General features: G+C 47.3%; 1 protein-coding gene across 3 annotated transcripts in view; it reads right to left on the minus strand.

The window, feature by feature from the left end:
- Positions 1-21220, minus strand: part of NEK6 (NIMA related kinase 6) — a 46146-nt gene that overhangs the window by 20588 nt on the left and 4338 nt on the right. The window contains exons 1-5 of one of the 3 annotated variants that reach the window (XM_042879154.1): positions 19554-19622; positions 7812-7936; positions 2393-2533; positions 2044-2106; positions 201-311 (exon numbers count right to left, since the gene is read on the minus strand). In XM_042879154.1, the coding sequence (XP_042735088.1) occupies positions 201-311; positions 2044-2106; positions 2393-2533; positions 7812-7904 (408 nt within the window). In that variant the 5' untranslated portion in view covers positions 7905-7936; positions 19554-19622. Of the gene's footprint in view, positions 1-200; positions 312-2043; positions 2107-2392; positions 2534-7811; positions 7937-18773; positions 19048-19553; positions 19623-21220 lie in introns of those variants that run through there. The other 2 variants (XM_042879153.1, XM_042879155.1) reach the window with 2 other exon arrangements.

A 21220-nucleotide genomic window follows, 5' to 3' on the forward strand; every position in this document is an offset into this window, starting at 1 on the left:
CACCACCCCACTCTGCAGCCTCTGCTTTGGGGGGGGTTGGACTGGGGACCTCCAGAGGTGTCTTCCAACCCCTACAGTTGATCCACCCAGGTCCTGCCACCGTCCTCCAGGTGAGCAAACCCCAAGGAGCACCAGAACAGAGCTGCCTCCTGGCCCAATGGCTGAGTGCCCACAGCCCCTCAGAATCAACAGGTCCTTACCTTTATCATCTGGGAGAGATCACCAGCATCTGCCAGCTCCAGGACAATGTTAAGTTCATTGTCTTCAATGAAAGAATCCAAATATTTAATTATATTGGGGTGGTTCAGTTGCTGTAGACAGAGGGAGCGCAAGAAGATGAATAACAGCGCAGTAACAACTCAAAGATGCACAACCTGCATCATTTTTGTAATCGTTATGCAAAGCACTTGGTAACAGATGCAACTACAAACCGTGCTCCGGGTTATCCCAGTAAAAAGTACGTGAGAGAAATTCATTTATCAAAAGCACAGCATAATAAAGTGTGTTTGGAGAGCAACACGGCCCAGAAGGAGGCGAAGCTGCTTTTCCTCTTGTAAACACATTTTTAAAGCAGCGTTCTGAAACTTGGTGAGCAGTGACACCAGACATACAAATAACCCAACAGAACCACAGAATCAACTGATTACAGCACTGCTTACTAAAAACAAAAGTAGAATTCAACTAAAATTTGATAGAAGTAAAATAATGTGTAAACTGCTTGCAGTACATTGGCCTACTTTTGCCATTATCTATGCTTACATATTTGTTTCTTACTTTTATTTAAGAATAGGCTTTTTTCTCATGGTATCTTTTTACCATCAATGTTCCTTAAAAATGTGCATCTACTCTGACTGTTAATTTACTTGCAGACCTAAATTAAGAAACTTGCTCAAATTAAAATTTATCTTACTATTTTATATCTGAATTTCTTAAAATGGAAACCTGTGATTTCTTAGGAGAAAATGGAGAACCCAGATTTCTCTCCTCATTCCCTCTTGCTCATTTCGCATTACATTTTCTTTCACTCAAGCTCTTAGATATGCAGTAAATTCAGAAACTACTGAAGTGAGCATTTCATCTACTAAACAGCTGTGACTCAACCTGCCTGTTTCAGGGGTTACAAAGCCAAAAGAAACACTGTTACAATCCATCATGCTAATCAGGCTCTCTGCATGCACATTAGGGATAGATTCTCCTCCGCGATGCCTCGACACTGGCGCACATTAGCACTAATGGGATCCATGTGCAGGCATCAGGAGAGGAGCATTCCCACCAGACAGAGACATGGATAAATAAAGAAATCGCAGAGCCCATCGTCTCTGGGCAATTTCTCTCATGTGTCTGCGCTCAGATACATCAGCCTAAGATCAGATTCCAGGCAAGAAAGCACCAAAGCCTCGAGCAGAACAGGTACTGACACCCAACGTGCGTCAGGACGCCTCGCGTCCATCAAACCAGCTCTCAGGGCACAGCCGATGGCAGAGCGCTGCACACTGCTCTTGTAGGTAAAGCTAAGCTTCTGATTTGAGAGCTCCTTTCTGCCTTCTGTAGGACTTTTTGATGGGAAAACTCTGCTGAGCTCCTGGAGGCATCACGGAGTTCATGCAATCCAACAAAGCTAGCTAGAGCCCTCAGCACCACGAGCCAACAGAGCACATCAAACCACCACAGCAGTGACAGCGACGGCAGCCTGCGCCCCTCCTGCCATGCTGGCACTTCTCTCTTCCTGCATTCCAGCCTCTGGTTTACCCCACACAACCTCTAACAATGCTTAGGTCTGAGTGGCGATAGCTATGAAGATTCATTTCCCTTCAACAACAGAAAATAATTAAACAACCTGCACAGTAATGATTTGCATATTAAACAAGATACTACGACGTATGCAGACTGTCAGTAAATATCCCTGCACTTCCCCTTCACCCTAACTAAACAAATTTTTTGGAACGTTGTCTGGTCTTCTCCAAGATATTGTGCAAACAAACAACAAAAAATGTCATCAGCTGGTGTTTTTCCTCAAAACAAATCGAAAAATAAAATTCTTACCTTCAAGAGGTCAATCTCTTTAATGCAATCTTGCCGAGCCTTGGCATCCATCATTTCAAAAATCTTCAAAGACAAAATAGCAGAAGATCAAAGTGAGATGGTGACAAAATCCAAGAACTTATTCAACAAGGAACTGGTCTTTGCTTCCTGCCTTTGTACAGCATCTACTGCAATGAGCATACACACATGCAGCCCACAGACCAAAGATGAATGTTTTCTTTATTTTGAAGCCACCAAAGGGCTAACAATAAGGTAAACTAACCTTAGAAGCTGTAGGCAACGTTCCAAGCAGTGGGAGAAACAGCGCCATTCTGTTCACTACACAGAAAGACTGAATTCCAGTGCTCACCTGAACTTTCTTTAACGCCACAGGTTTTCTGTCCAGAAGACAAGTTGCTTTGTAAACTTCACTGAACTGTCCTCGCCCGATCTTCTTCTCTATCTGAAAGTCTGCCAGTGTGCAGCGATACGGGTACGACGTTAAATGTCTCTGTTGGATTTAAAACAAGTCACATCTTCAGCAGCCAGCCCCACACCCAGGCAGAGCCATCCGCAGCCCAGAGGGGTGCAGGTGGGAACAGAACCAGCGCAGGTACAGCTGCCAGCCCAGCAACTTCTACCAGTGCTGCACAACCAGCGTAAGGATGCCTTACAGGATGCATTCCTTGTACCAGACTTAGGGCTCCAGAGAACACAATAACACACTACCCTAATGTCCATGCAATGCCTGCTAATTAAAGCAGGCACATAATTGGATATTTATCTCCAGGCCATCAGCAGCAGCTTTCTCAGTTTAACTCCCTTAAAAGAGCAAAACCACTCCTCTTCACATGAAATGACACTCTGAGTAATTCCTTCTGAAACACCAATGCCACAGGTACATTTTTCCATCTAACACGACGAGCATTTCAGTACTTTGATACCATGAGAAATGGTTTTCGTTTCTCCAGGCAGAGGACAGTACAATAAGAGCTTACTTTGCAGTTATGCATCAAGGCTGCTCGCACAGAAATGAGCAGCTCATTCCAGCATCTCATTGGAACTGTTCAGGGCTCCCCTCCCCAGACACAGCTCAGCCCCCCGTGCCCTGCACAGCTCCACTGCCCCTCAGCCTCCACACAGCTCCCCTCGAGTACTGTGAAAGTTGGAGATTCCTGCCTGGGAGGAATAAGGATAACACTTCTAATGAGACTTTATGAAGCAGCTACAACAAAATTTTCTCTTATGAAAGAAATTCATACTAGGATCAGGGATGGTACCTGTTTGCCTTTCACTAAATTGAGTGTTTACATCTACAGTGCCTAAGTGCAAATTAGTATTATAAGCATGTGCCAAGAAATATCTAGCAACTCCTTAACTTGAAAATGTAAATAAATGCTAGTCAAGTGACAGGATGTGTGTGTCCCCACCACTTGCCATGGTGAACAGCTGAAGTCTGCTTGCCACGCTGGAGTTAATGCTGGGTGACGACTGGACACCTCAGCTGATATGTTCTGGCATCCTCCAGGACTACAGCTGCACATTTACATATGCAATGACCTAGATTTGCATTCGCTATCACAACCTATCAGACCTAATTAAAATAATGGAGCTCTCATCCAGGCTGGAAGATGTTTGATCGCAGCACAAAGCAGAGAGCATGCTCGGGTCGGCCAGGCTGCAGCAGAGCTCCCTCCGGCCCAGGGCGGCGCCGCTTTCCCATGGCTATCTCAACTCCTGTGCTTTCTGCACTTTGATCTAAGCAGGTAACACGCATTGTGTTACACATCCAGCACACCTGAGAAACACCGACCGCCTCAGAGCTTCGCCCCCGAATCTGGCCTTAAACACACCGCACTTCTGTCATGACTTCTGACAGAGGGGTCTCACTATTTCCCCCAGGCTGAACCACTACAGCTTTCTATAAAGAGCCCCAGTCAAAGAACCAACACCTCCTTGCTCAAATAAATCCCGACCTTTACTTCTGCAAATCTAAGAGGTTCCATCCACAAACTGGATGTACAATTGGATAACACCATTGTCTCCAGACCTCTCTGTCAAAGCTAGATTTTCTCATTTTCAGACAAATTCAGGCTCAGGGAGGTGTTCATGTCTGTCTGAATAGTGGAGGACCACGAGCCATCGAGGTTGATGATAGAGCTCAAAAGAAAAAAAAGGAAAAGAAAAAAAAGGAAAAACCCTGAAAAGCAAAGCCCCAGAACTGTAAAGACATTGAGAAACGTGGCTGTTTGCATGTTCCTGTTGGGGCAGCTGGAGGAAGGGGACAGGCTGGGAAGAGCACATTCTGAGACAAAGGCTGTTCTCTTTATCCACACAATGAAGTCTCATTTCTCTAGAACTCCATTAAAAAAAAAAAAAAAGCCAAAGATTAGAGTCAATTAATTCCTCATTTAAATAAAGAGGCTATTCATTTTTCAGAAAAAATGCAGAGATCACTCCAAGAACAAGCTATTCTGGACTACATCTCCAGCGTACACGCTCTCTTTTGCATGTAATCAATGATGCAAAAGCAAGAGTTTTGAAGCCCCCAGAAGTTATGGGGCGACAGCCCTCTGCAAACACTTCAGGGCGACGTCTGCCTCAACTTCCAGCCTCCAAGTTTTTTTCTGCAAAGCAGCATCAGTAAGGCTTGGTAACAGAAAAAAACAAAACAATGCAATAAAGACTTCAGCCATTTTATCTTGCACACCCCCAAAAAGACATACCAAAGTGGCAAGAAATGAATGAAAGGCAAATGGGAGTCCCTACCTACCAGATTATGAAGACACACAGGCAACTGCAGAGAACAGCATCAAAAGAAAGAAACAATCCTTACTCTCAACGTGCTTTTCTTTGATAGGACGCAGTTTCTTCTCCTGCTTTCAGATTCTCAGGGCTGCCTGTTGCAGTGACACCAGCCAACCTCCTGGGCTGTTTTCCCTGGTGAGAGGCTTTGCTTCCCTTCCAAGAGAAGTACCGATACGCAGCGATGCTCGGAGACTTACCTGGCTCTCCTCACTCAAAGACATAGAGAACAGAGCAGAGCTGCAGCCCCTCTGCTCTTGTGAACGTGAGACCAATGAATTTACCTCTCTGTTGTTATTTGAACACTGGGGGAAATCAGAGCAGTCCTGAGAGCCTTCCCAGCAGCCCTCCCTGCAGCCACCAGCAGCAAAGCACAGCAAGAGGTGAGATGGAACCAAGACAAAGTCAGCAGAATGTCAGCATGCTGCAGAGCAGCACCTGTGGAACTGCTGCTCCTGGAGGGGTGGAAGAGAACACCAGCCCAGAAGTACGTGGGAACGGCCACTGCCCCGTGCTTGAGTAAATGCCACGCATTAACACCAATTAATGATACGTTCAGTTGTTGTGCTGCATTCTGACTGCCGTGTGGAAAACTGCTCAGCAGTCTGCACAGGTGCTACGAGGTGCACCAGCCCTACATTATTTTAATCAAGCTAAAAAATTGTTAAGGACTGGTTAATCAACAGTTAAAAGTCAGACACTACTGCCTTTCGATACTAATAAAAGCTTCTTTCCTGTAGAGACATGCAATGAAATACTCTTTAGAAGAGTAAAAAACATACTCGCCCAATTAATTTTCTGAAATCTCATTAAAAAATTTAGCCTGACGAAGTCATATAGTTCTGACCTGAATTTTAATTATCTTTACGCTGGATATAAGTTTTTTTTCTGATATTTGCAATGCATCATTAATTTTAAAGCAACTGTTTCCTTGCTTCTAAAGTGCATACTTCATCTGAATGACATTTACCGTAAACTAATTTCACCTTTAAAAGACATCTGTGATAGGAGATGGAGAAGCTTTAGCCCCTACAGCTGAACACACATACATTATAGGCAATGATTTACTATCAGCATCAGCATTTCAGAGCCTCTTTACGATGCCCCAAATTGTACCCCCAGATCCACTCAGCAACGCTTACCTGAAAAGAATTTCGTATACTTTGAGGTTGAAATTCCAGTGTGAATTTATGAGAACACTTTAGAGCAGATTGATTAAAAAAAAGAACTTCTGAGCTCACAAGAGATGAGGAAACTTCTAAAATATGGATTATCCTTCAAGCAGGCAGTCAAGTAATTACTGAAGAATACATCAGATTTTGCATTCCGTGGCTTCAAAACCAGACTGCACTACAGCATGAGGTATCCTTCACCTGAAATGTTACCTACAAGTTAAAGTTTGCTGACGAACTTGGCTTGAATTTCAAACTTTTACCATCTCTATCGACAGCTATTTGTAGTAGTTCATGACAAGGAAAGAGAGAAATTCATACTAACGTGGAAATAAGCAAAGCAATTGGAAAAACCAAAGAGCCTCTGCTGCTGGACGGCACATGACAGGCCATCCATCTTATGCCATCAGCAGAGGGGCCTGCCCTGTGAGCATGACAACGTGTGCTCGTTTCTAAACCACGCTTACTGCTTCTTTTAAAACAAACAAAAACATCTAAGCATGTCTCCCTAAAGTCCTAATCCTTCTCCAGGCAGACAATTTACTGCAAGAGTCCCACCACCACAGCCTGGCTGCTCAGTGCCTTGAGGGGAGGTTTCACTGCATGGAGACCACGCAGCAAAATGAGCCCACTCAGCATCAGCACAACAGCAGCACGCAGATTACTAGCTACTAATTACATTTAACTATGTCATTACAAATTCTAACATGTGCTCCAAGATGCCATGAACGTATCTGCTACACAGGAACACTTCCTAATCTTGTTCATGAAATAATTACAGGGGCTCTATCCTGCCAAATGAGGCAGTAATTAACCCTAATTGCTCAAAATGCAACTGGCTAATTCTAGGAGATTAATCAAGGGGATTCAATTATTATTAAGTGACTTAATATGACAAATTGCTACATTAGGAGAGGGGGGCTTTGCTCCATACGATGTATTTTCCAAGCAGTGCTGCGTAAGACGCATTCACTGCCACGCTGTACGTGCAGGCAACTCATCGTCATTGCAAATCCTTTGCTGGGCACAGACACAGCTTTCTGAACAACCCTTCCTTGCCCCAGGAGCCACCAGCACTGCTGGCTGCACGGCCAGAGCGCCCAAGCAGCATCCACGTGCCCTCCTCAGCACGGCCCCACACCACAGCTCCAAGGCTCTGCTATCAGCTTCTGCTTTCTAACTACTCTGCTCTAAAAAATAGCTTTGTGGTCTAAAAAAATGCAGAAAATACAGACCTCGTGATCCCACGAAAAGCCTCACTGCTGGATACAGGTTGCGGCTCTCTGCCCCAGTGCTGCAGGAAGGGAGGGGAGAGCAGGGGAACCACTGCCAGGCAGGGTGGGAACAGAATCCACCCAAAACATTGGGGTAGAAACCTCCCAAAAACTCAATACAGAGACACAGAGCCTACAGCTTCACACAGAATGAACTCTGTCTGGTATTTTGTAACTACTTCTTCAGCATTTATTATGAAAGTATGCAAGGAAATAAAATATTATTTGTTTACATTCAAACATGCTTTTCTTTGTCCTTTTCTTTAAAGAATCAGAGAGAAAGCCAACGCAATACATGTATTTACAGGCTGTTTTAAAAATACTTGCTGTAAGCAAAATTTAAAGTGTTTCCTTTTTCTCTTATCATCATCAAAAATCGGATTCAGGAAACTGGCTGGCTGGCAGCATTTCAAACTGGATATGCCTGGCCTATAAACAGAGAAGGGGAAAAGAGCCACAGCGCTCAGAACCACAGAGGTCCTGAGCAGAGAAGGGCACAAAGGGCAGAGAAGGGAAGGCGAGGGCTGGCTGTGCTCACCTGCGGGTCGTGCTGGAAGTCCTGGCCTGGCAGCTTGCAGAGCGCACTGGTCTGGTCCCCCAGGTGCTGCGGGTGCTCGTGCTGCCCCTCCATGCCCACATGCCAAGCGCTGCTGGACCTGCGGGCTGTGAGCAGAGAGAGCCATCAGCACACCAGGAATGTGCACTGGGACACTGTCCATCCCCTGCCTCCCTCCTCTAATGCGTGTAATTCCCCAACCCAGAGCAAAGCAGAGCCAACTGCCCCTGAGCAGCAGCTGCCAGGAGAGGACGAACCCGAGCGCAAGCACGTCTGCATGCAAGCGGACAGGAGGGAGCACAGCACCAGGGCAAGCTGTGCCAGTGCTCCTGAGGGTGCAGGGCAAGAACAGCCTCATCACAAACACTATGGGTGTAACTTCATAATAAGAAATACAGCAGTTTATTCACTCTCTGGTACACCACAAAAGACTTAAATATGAAATCTAACAGCAGTGAGTGTCACTTCTGCGGACACCTTTGCTAGGCATCAGGAACTCACAGTGGATGCAGTGTGCCAGCTTCCAGCTGGTTCTGGAGCACCAGAGCAGTCCTTGCAAACCAGCAGAGCAAGCTATAAGCCAGCAGAACATTCCCTGTGCTGAAGCACAGTGGTACCCAGCCCCGGAAAATTTCCAAACAGACATACATTGCTTACTTCTAAGGCATTTAAAGCTCTTTGAAAATCTGAGGCATGCACAATCAATGAGGTATGCATAGGGCAAGGAGAAGGCAAGCTCCCCCCTACATCACGTTTGTTAAGTGCTGTTTTAGGATCTGTATCTTCTAGTGTCCTGCAATACTTTGTATCTTACATTCAACATGAATTTCTGTGTGTTCTTCCAGAGATGGTAATACGTTCAAACACAGAATAACCAAAACTTCCCTTACGATTCTCATGCACTTGGTAAGCCAGGAATCATAGTTACTATCTATTTTGTTATAGACTCAACAGAGAGATATGGGAGATGACATACCTCAAATCATTTGGAAGAGCAAAACAATGCTCAAGTGCTACTCAGAGCCAGACAGTGCTCAAGCACAAGTGCACGCTCCATGAACACACATCTGAAAGCGTGAGAAGGCCACTGCTGAGGACACGGGAACTGGAGCCTCTGCTCTGCATTACAGACACATTACCCAGCAAAAGGCCACAGCAGGGAGAAAAGAATCCCCCAAAACTATCAGGTGGAGAACTTAAAGTAAGCTCATCAACAGTGAGGAGGCATCTCGGCAAAAAAACAGTTTCACCAACTTCACTCTGACATCACCCTTCATACCTGATGGAGACCAATCCAGCAATCTCTCCATTTTAAGCACAAAGATCTCATTTGTGGAGTTCAGAGTCACGACACAAATTGAAACGTAACCTCATTCATGCTGCACACAGCACAGCAGAGAGCTGTGAAATCCAGCACCTCACACAAACCCCCCGGCATCACATCCTGCACCTCCATCAGAGCAAGTTATTCCTCAGCAAGACAACACTGCGTGTATTTTGAGCTGTGTTATAAAAGAGAGCAGAAGCCTGCAGGTAACAGGAAGAGACAAGCGCTTGGATGGGAGGTTCAAGAAGGATGCCACAACCAGCTCCAGCGCAGCTGCAGGTTTTGATGCCACGTGGCACTGTGACCTCAATGGGCAGTGCTGCTTCAGAGAACAAAGCCTTCGGTGCCACCCAACCCAAGGCCACCCCGGGACGCAGCCTGGCTGGGCTCCCCGCTATGTAGGGGCACTTTCAGTGTGCACTGTGCTGCTCCTGCAGCAGTGAGAGGACCTGGCCTGGGAGCAACGCAGCCAAGAAATGCACTCCCCACATATACAGCACATGCACAGTAACCACGCTGATCTCCTTTCCCATCCAATAGGATGCTCTAGATTTTCTGTGTGACTAAGGAATGCTATTCCTAGCTAAATATTCATCATCCACACACGTTCTGGGGGAGATCCATTTTAGAGCTGCATTGCTGCTGTCCCTAGCACTGACAAGGCAATGTTTAACAGCAGCTCCAGCATTTTCAGAACTTTGTTTGAAGAGTTTTGGCAAGCATTCACTCAGCAAGAGCACAACCTGATCTCATTAGTGTATTAATAGTGCACGCCTGGCATCTGAGCAATGACTAATTCTTAATTTAAAATGCAAAGGTATTTTAAATATTTGGGGGAGGGGGGTGAACGGGGAGAGAGAAAATACGATGCAGAAGAATTTCTGCAGCAAGTCAGGCTCAGCTCTTCTCACAGTTGTCAGCAGTGCCTGAAGTAGCCGTGCCAGACCCGGCCAGCAGCAGCTCCTGTGAGCTGCAGCAAACAGACGCACACGGCCGCAGGGACAGCTGCTGCCTCGGGGAAGAGCGCTTCTCAAGGCAGTGCTCTGCAGCTCTGCTGCAAGCAGGATGGCCGCTATCAGCACAACAAAGTCCAATTTTAGTTTTCGTTTAGTTTCAGGTATCTGATGATTTATTAGCAGCAAAGGTGAATACTTAAAAATGAAAAACGCGTCTCAATATCAACATTAAAATGTCCTATGAAACTGCTACTCTCTGTTACACTGCCAGAACTATCTTAATTATTTTATTATTAGTTATTTTAAGAAATGTCATTTCCTTAAAGGCAGAATGCAACATGCAGCTCTTTGTCATCTGAGGCTGTAGGCAGAGAATGCTGCAGCGCACCTGGAGCTCGGGCAGCTGCCCTTCTCATCACCCATCTCTAAAGGGATTCAGGAATTTGCAGTCTCAAAACCAAAACGCACGTCCATGCCGTGCCAGGAAGCATCCGCAGCCTCACACTGACCCAACATGGGATCTGTGTCCTGCCTCAGGATGGGACTGGAGCTCAAAGAGTGCAGGTGGACACTTCTGAATGTGAGGAACCACCACCTGATCTGACACACATCCGGGGCGTTCCTGGGGACCCCAAACTTTCCGGCTGCCACAGGAAACTCCAGACAGTGTCACTGCGAGGGCTGAGCCAAGGAAAGGCAGTCAGCATCTCAGGGCAGCACAAATTCATCAGCTGGAGAGTCTGGGTTTGATCGCTGTTTGTTTAAGGCGCTGCAGCTGGAAGCAAAGGAAGCAGTAAGAACCAAATATCAGCTCTGAAAAGAGATACACACAGCTCACATGACAGCAGCCCGCTGACACCTACGGGACAGCGTGTCCTCCCGAGCAGCAGCCCGGCTATTCTGGGCAGCTGGCAGCATGTGGAGGTGGCTGGGATCCTCGCGAGGTCGGCACCGCAGGGCCCTTTGTGACGTCCAAAGAGGTGCATGCAGCACACGGCACAATCCTTTTGGAGAGCCATGTCACACAACCTGTGCATTAAGTTACCCCGTGGATTCCAACAATTAGCACGACACATTTCCTTGCAACTCATACAAGTACTTGAAGGAGGCACAGCACACCAAAAGCCATGGAGCTGGATGACTTCCCCAAGGAAAGCACAAGGCCCAGGGAGCGCACAGGTCCCACCTGTGAGCGGTTACCTGCAGACCCACGTGATGCTCAGCCAGGAGACAGCATGCAACAACACTGCAACCCAGGCTGCTATTGGCTGGTGATGAGGTGTCCCTGTTATTCTTTGAAAGGTTGGAAGGAGGTTAAAAAAGGAACAGCGAGATTTTAGCAGCCTCTTCTCTTGAGGAAAATAATTGTTTATACCTCAGCTCTGGGTTTCATGTGATCCAGTTTATTTCTTCAATGACAAGATCCTTTCCAGAAGCGGGAATGCTTCCTTTTTTGCCAACACAACAGTACCAAAATCAGAGGGAACTCTTGTCAACACAAAACACACCAGAATTCCCCGCTGCTGAAATACTGGCACTAGCTGTGCAACACATTGTGACCACAAAGGGGCAGATCCTACGCTGCTGAATGTGCGGCCTGTGTCAATATTTGCAGAGATGTCAATGGTGGGGACAGTCAGTCTGCACCTGAAGCACTGGGAGAAAACAGCTTCTGACAACAACGGAAGGAAGAGAAAGGCTCCCAGCTGGACCAGAACCCAACTTGCAACAAATTCATCTTCGAGAAAATGTACCTGAGCTCACTGAGAGCTGCTTTGCTTCTCCCAACAGATCTGCACCCTTCTTGGGATGTCCCGGGGCTGTGTGCACCTCCGACCTGCTACAACACCCCCCAGTATCATGACAGATGTACACAGCTATGTACGTATGTACGTGCTTTTCCACTCAGCTGCTCCCCCACACCTCCCTCTCCCAGTCCCCACACAGCTCTATCTGAGTACCCAGTGTAAAGCACAATCAGACACACGTCCTCGCATCATCCCAGCCACCCGTGGGCATTAAACCACAGCTCAGAGGCTGCTGCCCCGACCCCCACAGGGGCAGGAAGGCAGGGCCCACGCTGCAGGGCAGGCCTGGCTGTGGGTTCCGGGTCCCTGGGGGCAGAGCTGCAGGGTTTGCTGTCCCACCAGCACAGTCGCACCAGCAGCGCTTCCTCCTCTCCACTGCCCAATAACATTCTCTCTCTTGCCTGCTCATAAAATAAATCTGTCAGGATGCTGTATGAGATTACCTATATATTTAAATGATGATCTTGGCTCATGATTACATTATCGCTGCAGTTCAGGGTACGTGCTGTACTGAAGGCAGCCCAGTCCTGAGAGAGTATTATTTCCGAGTGACTTTTATTGTCCATTATCTTACACCATTTCTGTCACGGCTGTGATGTCTGGTAGGAATAGCTCACAACAGAAATATCTCAGTCGTTAGTATTCTCATTGCAATTTAGGCAGATCAACCTTTAAATCTCATCCATCATACTGAAGAGCTTTGGCAAAGCAAGCGCAGCCATGCACGCCGTGCAGAACCTCATTACAGGCTGGGTTCAGCCGCCTGCCCCATCCCTTCTGCAGCACCAGGTGACGCAGCCCTGCAAAGCCCCACTTCTCACTCTCCCTTTTGCCTGGTGGGAGGGCACGACCCGCTCCTCGCAGCAGACTGCTTCTGTCTGGCGTGACAAACTCGCTTGAACCCAACAATTAAACTTCTGACAGCGTTTCCAAAAGCAGGGAGTATTTACTGTAAATGCTTGACAATTTTTTTCCTCTCCGGCTCATCTCTCTCAGTCACCTTATGATGACTGGAAATTACCATAAGCAAATAGCAGTCTAACATCCAAAAACCCCTCGTGCTAACATGAAATACACACCTGCCAACACTGGAAAAAAGCCCCTGTAAATACAAGCATTGAAGGAAAAAACACAAGGAATACCACTGAAATGCACGGGGCAGTGAAGCAGTACTGCATGGGGAGGACTTGGGAAGGAGCGCCCCACGGGCTGCTGCTGTCCTACCGCCTGTCCAGGCTGCACTGAGAGGATTGAGGCACAAATGCTGCACAAATGCGGATGTGCCATCAGCCAGGAGAGTCAAAATCTTAGGCTCTGCATGAAGAGGAAACTGTATCTACATACACAGCAGCAAATGTAACAGAGCATGAATACAGCACACCTGCAGAGCCTGGGAAAGCATAAAATACATGGAAGCGTGAACAAACTCTTAAAAACAATATTAATATCACCCAGTTATGCAACTTTAGATTAGGTTTAGTAATGCCATCCATGACCAATGGGCTAATATCCTATCTAATAAAATGCTATTCACTCGGAATGAAGTAAGCTCTGAAGGACGAACCACAGCAGGCAGAAATTGGCTTTCTCCATCTGTGGAACCAGGGAAGCTTCAAATGGCAGAGCCTGGCTCTGGTGCTGTGAGTAACTAAGCATCAGCCACCAGACACAACTAATGGTTGTGCTTCAAACTAAAACTGTCAATAGTTTTAAGTCCTAAGGACACTGTGCTGCATTTTTTTTTAATCAAAGTTCATGTGAATGACATTTAACAGATGATGTTTTTGAAGCCTTTCAGAAGGTTATCTTCATCCAACTCATATGGATGCAAGTTACAAACGTTCCAACTATGGAAATGACCTCCAAGAATGAAATGTTGAGATCCTAGTTTGCACAGCCTTAGCAGGCAGCAACAGGGTGCTTGCCTCCTGAACGCCCTAAACCCACCAAGAATGCTGCAGCAAAATGGCTGAGAAGCCCTACAGCTTCATGTCAACAACTGATATTCGTTAAATAAATGCTGTGACAGACGCTGTAATTCACTGCTCCATACCCAGAAGCAAAATGACATTAAGTCAATAAACTTTAAGCTACCCGAAACTTATTCCCCATTTGTGGCAACATTATCTTTTCAAGTACTCTCCAGTCTAGTTCAGGGACAAATCTGTAGTGCAACTTGGAAGTATTCTCCAAGCGTTCTCTGCATCAGCATTCCCCTCCTTCCATCTATACATACACCTGAAGAGGGTACTTGAGCTGACAGGTCTGACAGAAGGGTTTTCATGCCCTTACCTTCATCAGCTCCCACCACCAAGCAGGCAGGCAGCTACCAGCTTGCTTCCAGTTTTGGTTCAGCATCTCCCACATATCCATCCTGCCTCCCTTCACACAGCTCCTCGATGCAGCAGCACCCTCCAGCTTAAAAGGCTCTGATGTGCCTGAGCTCTGTGTGCTGTCCCCCGCGGCTCCAAACACACCAAACACACTGAACAATTTCATTTCTCCCTTCTATTTGATCCTTGCTGCTGTTTCACTGTTTTCCTGCAAATCCCCTTCTTGTGGCACACAACAGGTTTAATGTGAGATTTTTGCTGTTAGTGCTATTTTTTTTGGTTGCGTGGTGTTTTTCTTTAAACACTCTGTGAAATCACCTCCTTAGAACTCAGCCCCAAACCAGAAGATAAAATTGTTTTTAGAAGTCTTCTGAACACATTTTAAACACTACTTAGCTCCATCCATTCATTACAAGGGACGGTTTCACAGGGCTCCCATGAAACCCATGCCAGAGGTACTCAGTGATGTATGGCTATGAATAAGGAGTCACGGTGACAATGAGACAAATGCTCCTCTCCACCAGTCCTACTGCTTCCTTCCCTGCACAGAACTTCCTACTGTGCCGCCACCTGCACATCTCTGTGTATACTATTCCTACTGTAGGCAGATATAATCAGTACATACTCACATACAAAATTGAGTACGGACAGCATTCAGCTGCATTTGAAGTGAAAAACAGTTCTTCTGAAGACAATAGAGCAAATACTGACCAGCAAGAGTGGGCTGTGTTTTTTCCAGCCAGCACTCACATATGCATAAAATTCAGACAAGAAGCCAAGGCTCCTTAATTCCTACTCTTCTACGTGCAATTCTGAGCCTCTGAAAGCACTGGGTTGCCCAAGGAGGCTGTGGATGCCCCATCCCTGGAGACGTTCAAGGCCAGGCTGGATGCGGCTCTGGGCAGCCTGGTTGGTTGGCGACCTGCACACAGCAGGGGGTTGAAACTAGATGATCTTGGAGGTCGTTTTCAACCCAGGCCATTCTGTGATTCTATGATTCATTTTCACGGTCTTTAAAACAGCAGAGACAGACCTCGCAGGCCACTGCTAGCATTAACGAAACATGTTGAAAACAAACACATACTCAAACTACCTGGAATTTTACTGTGTTGCTTACTAAGCATGCAGCAACATGCTTATCTTCTAACTTGTAATGCAATAGAACTTTCAAGCCTGAAGCCAAATTATTTAAGAACATTTATGCTATCCTCCTCAGAACTCATTCAATTCCGAAGAAGGAAAGATTAGATGTGCCAGACACTGCCACATCTCTCCTCCTGCCTGCAGTAACCTCATGCGTGGCCATGAGGGGTGCTCTGCACCACAGCCCTTGCAGCCAGCACACCTGGCTCTCATGCAGGGAAAAGGAGCCCAGGGGACGTTTTTTATATATGCACATCCAACTTCAAAACGTCAGGACAACAGCTTGAAGTATTTACATTTCTCCTAATCAAAAGTCACAGGAAATGATGCTGAGTACCACGCAGCACAGCCGATCTGAAGATTCATACCATTCAAATCCAAAGGCAACTTCAAAGCCACCTCGTAAAGCCTGCGTGAAGCAGACACACAGCCAGATGCTGCAGGAGCTTCCCAGCATCCGGACCTTGCAGGAGCAGCCAAACGGAAGCAGAAACTCTTCCCAGAGTAAACAGGTTTAACATTTCTCTACTTGCAAAAACAGCCACATTAGAAACAGGTTTGGATCCTTCGTCCACTAAATATGATAAGGACAACTGTATTAGCATCTCTATTAGTAAAACACTGTCTTTCCCTACACATTCCTGAGCATCTGGAACTGACAGCACCTGCTCTATGTCTAACGCTGCTCTTGGCTTCATCTCCCCAGGGCACGTCCACCGCCTCTCCTGCAGACACAGCTCCTGGATCAGCGCTGCACATCGCGGCTGTGGGGCAGAAGAAGAAGATCTGTTCTTCAGGAAGTCTGCACAGCTACTTTGATTCCTTATTTTGCTGACAGACAGGGTTAATTAAGTTCTTGCAGAGAACTCTCCCTTTCCTGGGCTAAATGCCCAAATTCTTTCAGGATTCACAAGACTGTCTATTTAAATTGGGTCCAATGTTTCTTGCTGCAGAGGCCTGCACAGAATGTTCTGATGAGAAGCTGGGAATCAACCTTTTGAGAAAATCATAACTGAACGCACAAGCGCTGTGCAACACAGAAACTATTCAGTGCCACCTTCCGCTCTGTGCATAATGACTGTGTTATGTTAATAAGCACCAATGCTGGAGCATGAGCCCAGCAGGGCCAGGGGATCGCTTAAACCAAGTAAGCGCAGGTAAACTCAGACCCATCCTCCATGTGCTTCCATCACACACTGCCACGATCCCCTCCTTTCCCCACCTCACAACTGCAGCTGTTTCTTACAAGCAGTGGATGGGGACCAGGAGGGGCCGGGGCTTTTCCCAGTGCCAGGAAGCCTTCTGTCCAGAGCCGTGAAAAACAGAGCTGCTGCACAGGCACAACCCTCTGTACTTCCCAGAGCACAAGTACCAGCCTGTGTAAGGCATTCGCACGAGAAGTTCCATTGTGCAGTCATACTTTCAGGTATTCCTATAACACATCCAAAGCTTTTATTACATCTCCTATACAAATCAAAACCACTCTAAGGAATTTTAAGTGCACACAGACACGCCGAGGGCCTCCAACAAGGCCATGGCTCCCAGCAGCAGTCCTAGCTGCATCCAGAGACTGAAGCTGCTGCCCACAGACAACAGCTCCCAGCTGCCTGCAGCTCAGAACTGCTGTTCACGGCTCATAGACAGAGTGACAGCAACACTACTGCTCTGTCTTAAACCCAGCTTCATTTTGTTGTAGAACCAAACAGAAAACAACATATTACATACACAGTTTTCAAACCACAAAGTTAGGTCAGACACATTACACAAGAGCCAGAATGTCAGTGTGCAGCCTGAGCAATAATTCCAGCTAGCTTTAGACATGGCAGATCAGAAAAGCTGGTGTTCTCACTGCTCCTAAACCTTAATGGGGTTTCTAATTAACTTGATTAGCCCACTCAGCTCACTCATGAAGCACAGCCTTGTGAACAAGTGATTTTTCAGTCCTGCAACACAGTGCTTGCAAGAGGACTTCATAAATCAATGGAGCTGAATTGAGGTTAAACAAATGCATCTGCAGCCAGCACAGAGCTCACGTAGGAGAGATGACACACCTGACTCTTCAGGAAGAGGAAGTATTCTGAGGCTTTTTTTTTTTTTTTTTTTCTTTCAGAGGGTGTCGGAAGTCAGAGCCACAGGTGAGCAAACATAAACAGCCTCAGATCAAACAGGGCACAGAGCGAATGTGAAGTCCCAGCACTGGGAACACAGCGGAGAGGAGGCAGAGCTGTGCCACTCTTTGGAGTTGACCAACCAACCTCTGCGGCACAGGAGGCAACAAGGAGCCTGCTCTGCCACGGCTCGCAGTGACTCACTCCTTCAAGAGTTTGCAGTCTAGCCCAAATGCTGCTGGCAAAGTGAAGCTGCCCTATGAGGAAGAGAGCGGCCACGTGCGCTCAGCAGAGCGCTCAGCCACAGGCCTGAGAGCAGCAGCAGTCCACTCTGCAGAACAGTGCGAAGGGAAAGCCACGGGCAAAGGCAACTGAGTCTGGAATGCCATGGACCGGATGCACAAACAAAAGCTACCCAGGTTGTGCCTGCTGCTGGATGAATTCAGAGTAAATAGAAATTTTAATAAGGTTCTGTGTAACAAATTGGAGACAGTCTCCAAAGGAAAAATATATTCCACATCATCTAGCTGCTATTATCAAACTCATTAGCGCTACCTGTGTCAGCAATAAAAGGAGCAAGCTGGCACTCAGCTGTCCCCAGCCTTGGATGAACAAGAGGAAAGACAACAGGCAACCGTGCCAAAGCCTGATGAGACCAAGGATCCGTGGCTCACCTTGAACCTTGCTTCTTACAAGCACACAGGTCACTCAGACACACGTGCCAACCCAGGCCTGCCTTCCTCACATACCTTCCAGCTGCCCCACCTCCCCACAGCCCAGCCCCAGGGATGCCCCCAAGACCCCACACCCCAGCCATAAACACCTTCCTACTCTGAAAACAAACTTTGTTTCCTTTATTACCCTTTCTTTTTTAACCCATAAGCAAACAGTATTATGGGCATTACTGGAGGAAAAAGAGTTACAGAGAATGCCATTGTGATGCACTTGCAAAACACAACCAACTCCAGAAACACCTGGCCAAATCTTTGAAAACAACACTGCTATACCCAAAGTGCTAGAGATCTTGTGGTTTACCTCTGGGAAGAAAGAAAAGCACAACCAGAAGACAGGTTCCTGAGGGGATTCATTAGATCCTCACAGAGCCATCACAGACACTGAAACCTGCTTCTGCAGCAGAAGATTCATCTTATACATACAGAACAGAAAAGCATGAAAGAAAACACAGCAGACTGCACGTCAGTTACAAAGGTAGCAGGAGGAGGAAAGCTCCATATGACACTGCTCAGCATTTCCAGCCGACCAACCCACCACCTGCCACAAATCTGCCACCGTTCAACTTCCACGAGAGCTGGTTGCGGCACAAGCCATCGGCGATGTCCCCAGAAGGGTTTCCAAGCCACCAGCGATCTCCACCACAGCACACCCCTCTGCCCCAGCAGGACGTGCCCTGGGGACACTGCAGAGATATCACCTCATTGTCACAGGCCACCAAAACCCTGTCGACTTGAACAGATTTCCACTTTAAAACCGACAGCTGCAGTGAGAACAGGCTGGGGTCAGCGCCCATCTCACTGGGCCAAGGCCTCCCCCAGAGAGCTGTGTGCTGCCAGGCACGGCAGTGTTTGACTTACAGTCATCAGTTACAGCAGTGCCCGACCGAAAATACCTAAGCACTGTTTGCAGCAGTTTTGGCTTAAGTAGCTGCCATGTGATTAACAGTGAGTTCTTCAGAGAGGGCTGCGGCAAGTTTTCCCCGCTCCCTCCATTAGCAATGAAGCACAAAAGCTAAAATAAGTCATCACAGCCACTTTAAAGTACAAACCAGGGAGAGTAAAAGAAATCCCAATAAATAGGTCACACTGTAAGTTATTGCATTCCACTGCACACAAAAAACTAAGAGCAAACACAGGTAAAGAACTGTACCCAGCACTGTTTACCCTTTGGATGGTGAAGTTCTTACGCCTGACATAACGTTATAAATTGAGTAATTGACCTGTAAGGAAGTAAGGAGCTCAGGAGAGTTAAAAATTACCCCATAAATACCATAAAGATTAACAGATTTGTAATACCCACCCAAGAAGCACTTACTCTAAGTAGAATGATTATGAAAACACAGCAAGAATATTTACTACATAGCACCGACTCCAGTATATACAGACTGCCACGAAAGGCAGCGCTGGTTCTTAATATAGTGACAGCTGAAAGTCACCACTTGGATTTCCCGACTGACTAAAGGGTAACACACAGCCGCACACCGCTCTGACTTACGTGGCTGCTCTGACACAGAGCCGCAGCGCCGGGGGACCTTTCCAACGCTCTCCTGCTGCTGTTGTTCTAGTTGAGCGTTTTTAAGATTCGCGTTTTGAGCAGCTGTTTGATAGATGATCTAATTAAATACCGACAGCACACGAGGACAAAAACAGCAGAATCATGAAGGAAAAGGGGACTTCTGGTGCCCACATTTGCTAATATCTATTTCAGTACAAGTTCCTCCCCTTGAGGAAAAAGGAACGCTGCAATACTGAAGGCTTTTTCTCCCCATCTCCTGCCTGCAATAACGGCCACGCATACCAGAACCCACCACAAGGTCTCCACAATAGTACTGACACCCACAGCATTTCTATGCAGGAAACACAAGACATCCCAACGATGACAAAACCACTGCTTTTCAGGATGGCAGAGAATTGTCCACGGGGGAAGGACACAGCTGAGACTACACCTGAAGTTCCTTACAGGAGTGGTGCTGAGTTCCCTGCGAAGCGTCCGCCTGCAGGCCAGCACTTCCCAGCTGCTGCTGCATCACCTACAGCAACTCTAACTTCCAGGCAGGAAGCAAACAGCGCCAGGTTAAGGACAAAGTACTCTCCAAAGTAAGGGAGAACACGGAGCAGTGAACCAGGAACACGTGTTCCCCACTGCTGAGGCCCTCCCCACACGCACAGCACTCACAGAGCATCCGCACAGCGCCGGCTCCTCAGTCAGTGTGGGCTCAGGACTCTACCCACCCCACAGAGCATTTCCCACTGCCCCAAACGGAGCAGTGCTGAGCCCCACACGGCCCACATGGAGCCCGTGGCTGAGGGCCACGTCACCCACTGCAGGAGCACAGCGAGTGCTGTGGGGATGTGGTCCACCGCCAACAGTCCAAAAATGAAAACAAACCAATGGCAAAGGAACAGTCATAAAGGGAAAAGCTGTACAGCAGCAGCCACTGCTTTTGCAGGTAAGAAAACAAGAAAATAGAAGTGCAATCTCACCATCTCCTGTATCTCATCTGGGCTGTGCTGTAACGCCCACAGCGCCCCATAGCTGATACAGCACATACAGAAATACAGCAGGACGCCCGACCACCCCAACCTCTGATCCCAACACCGAGCTGCACAGCTCTGTGCACAAACCCATTTCCAGAACACTGCTGTGGGGTCCCCACTTCCCCAGCACGGCCCTCAGCAGGTGGCCATGGCTCCAGCAGACACGGAGGGGCCCTCCATGCCGGGCCCGAACCATGCTAACAGGCATCTGCTGCTCATCCTCCAGCTTCCGAACCGCCCCATTCTGTCGTGCAAACAACACAAGGACAGGACTGCCAATACCACTGTTATTCTAATAAAACGCTGCAGAACCCAAAGAGGTCATTTGCAAAGTACCCCCAGGTCACCAAAACACCAAACATGCCTGTCATCTCCTAGTCTGTGCAGGAGCAGTGCTGTGGGTGAGGACTGCTTCCCCAACCCAAGGAGGGGGAGCTTTGAATC

The sequence above is a fragment of the Lagopus leucura genome, unplaced genomic scaffold, assembly GCF_019238085.1.
Source record: "Lagopus leucura isolate 7727_CA_CO unplaced genomic scaffold, USGS_WTPT01 Super-Scaffold_100022, whole genome shotgun sequence".
Lineage (NCBI taxonomy): Eukaryota > Metazoa > Chordata > Aves > Galliformes > Phasianidae > Lagopus > Lagopus leucura.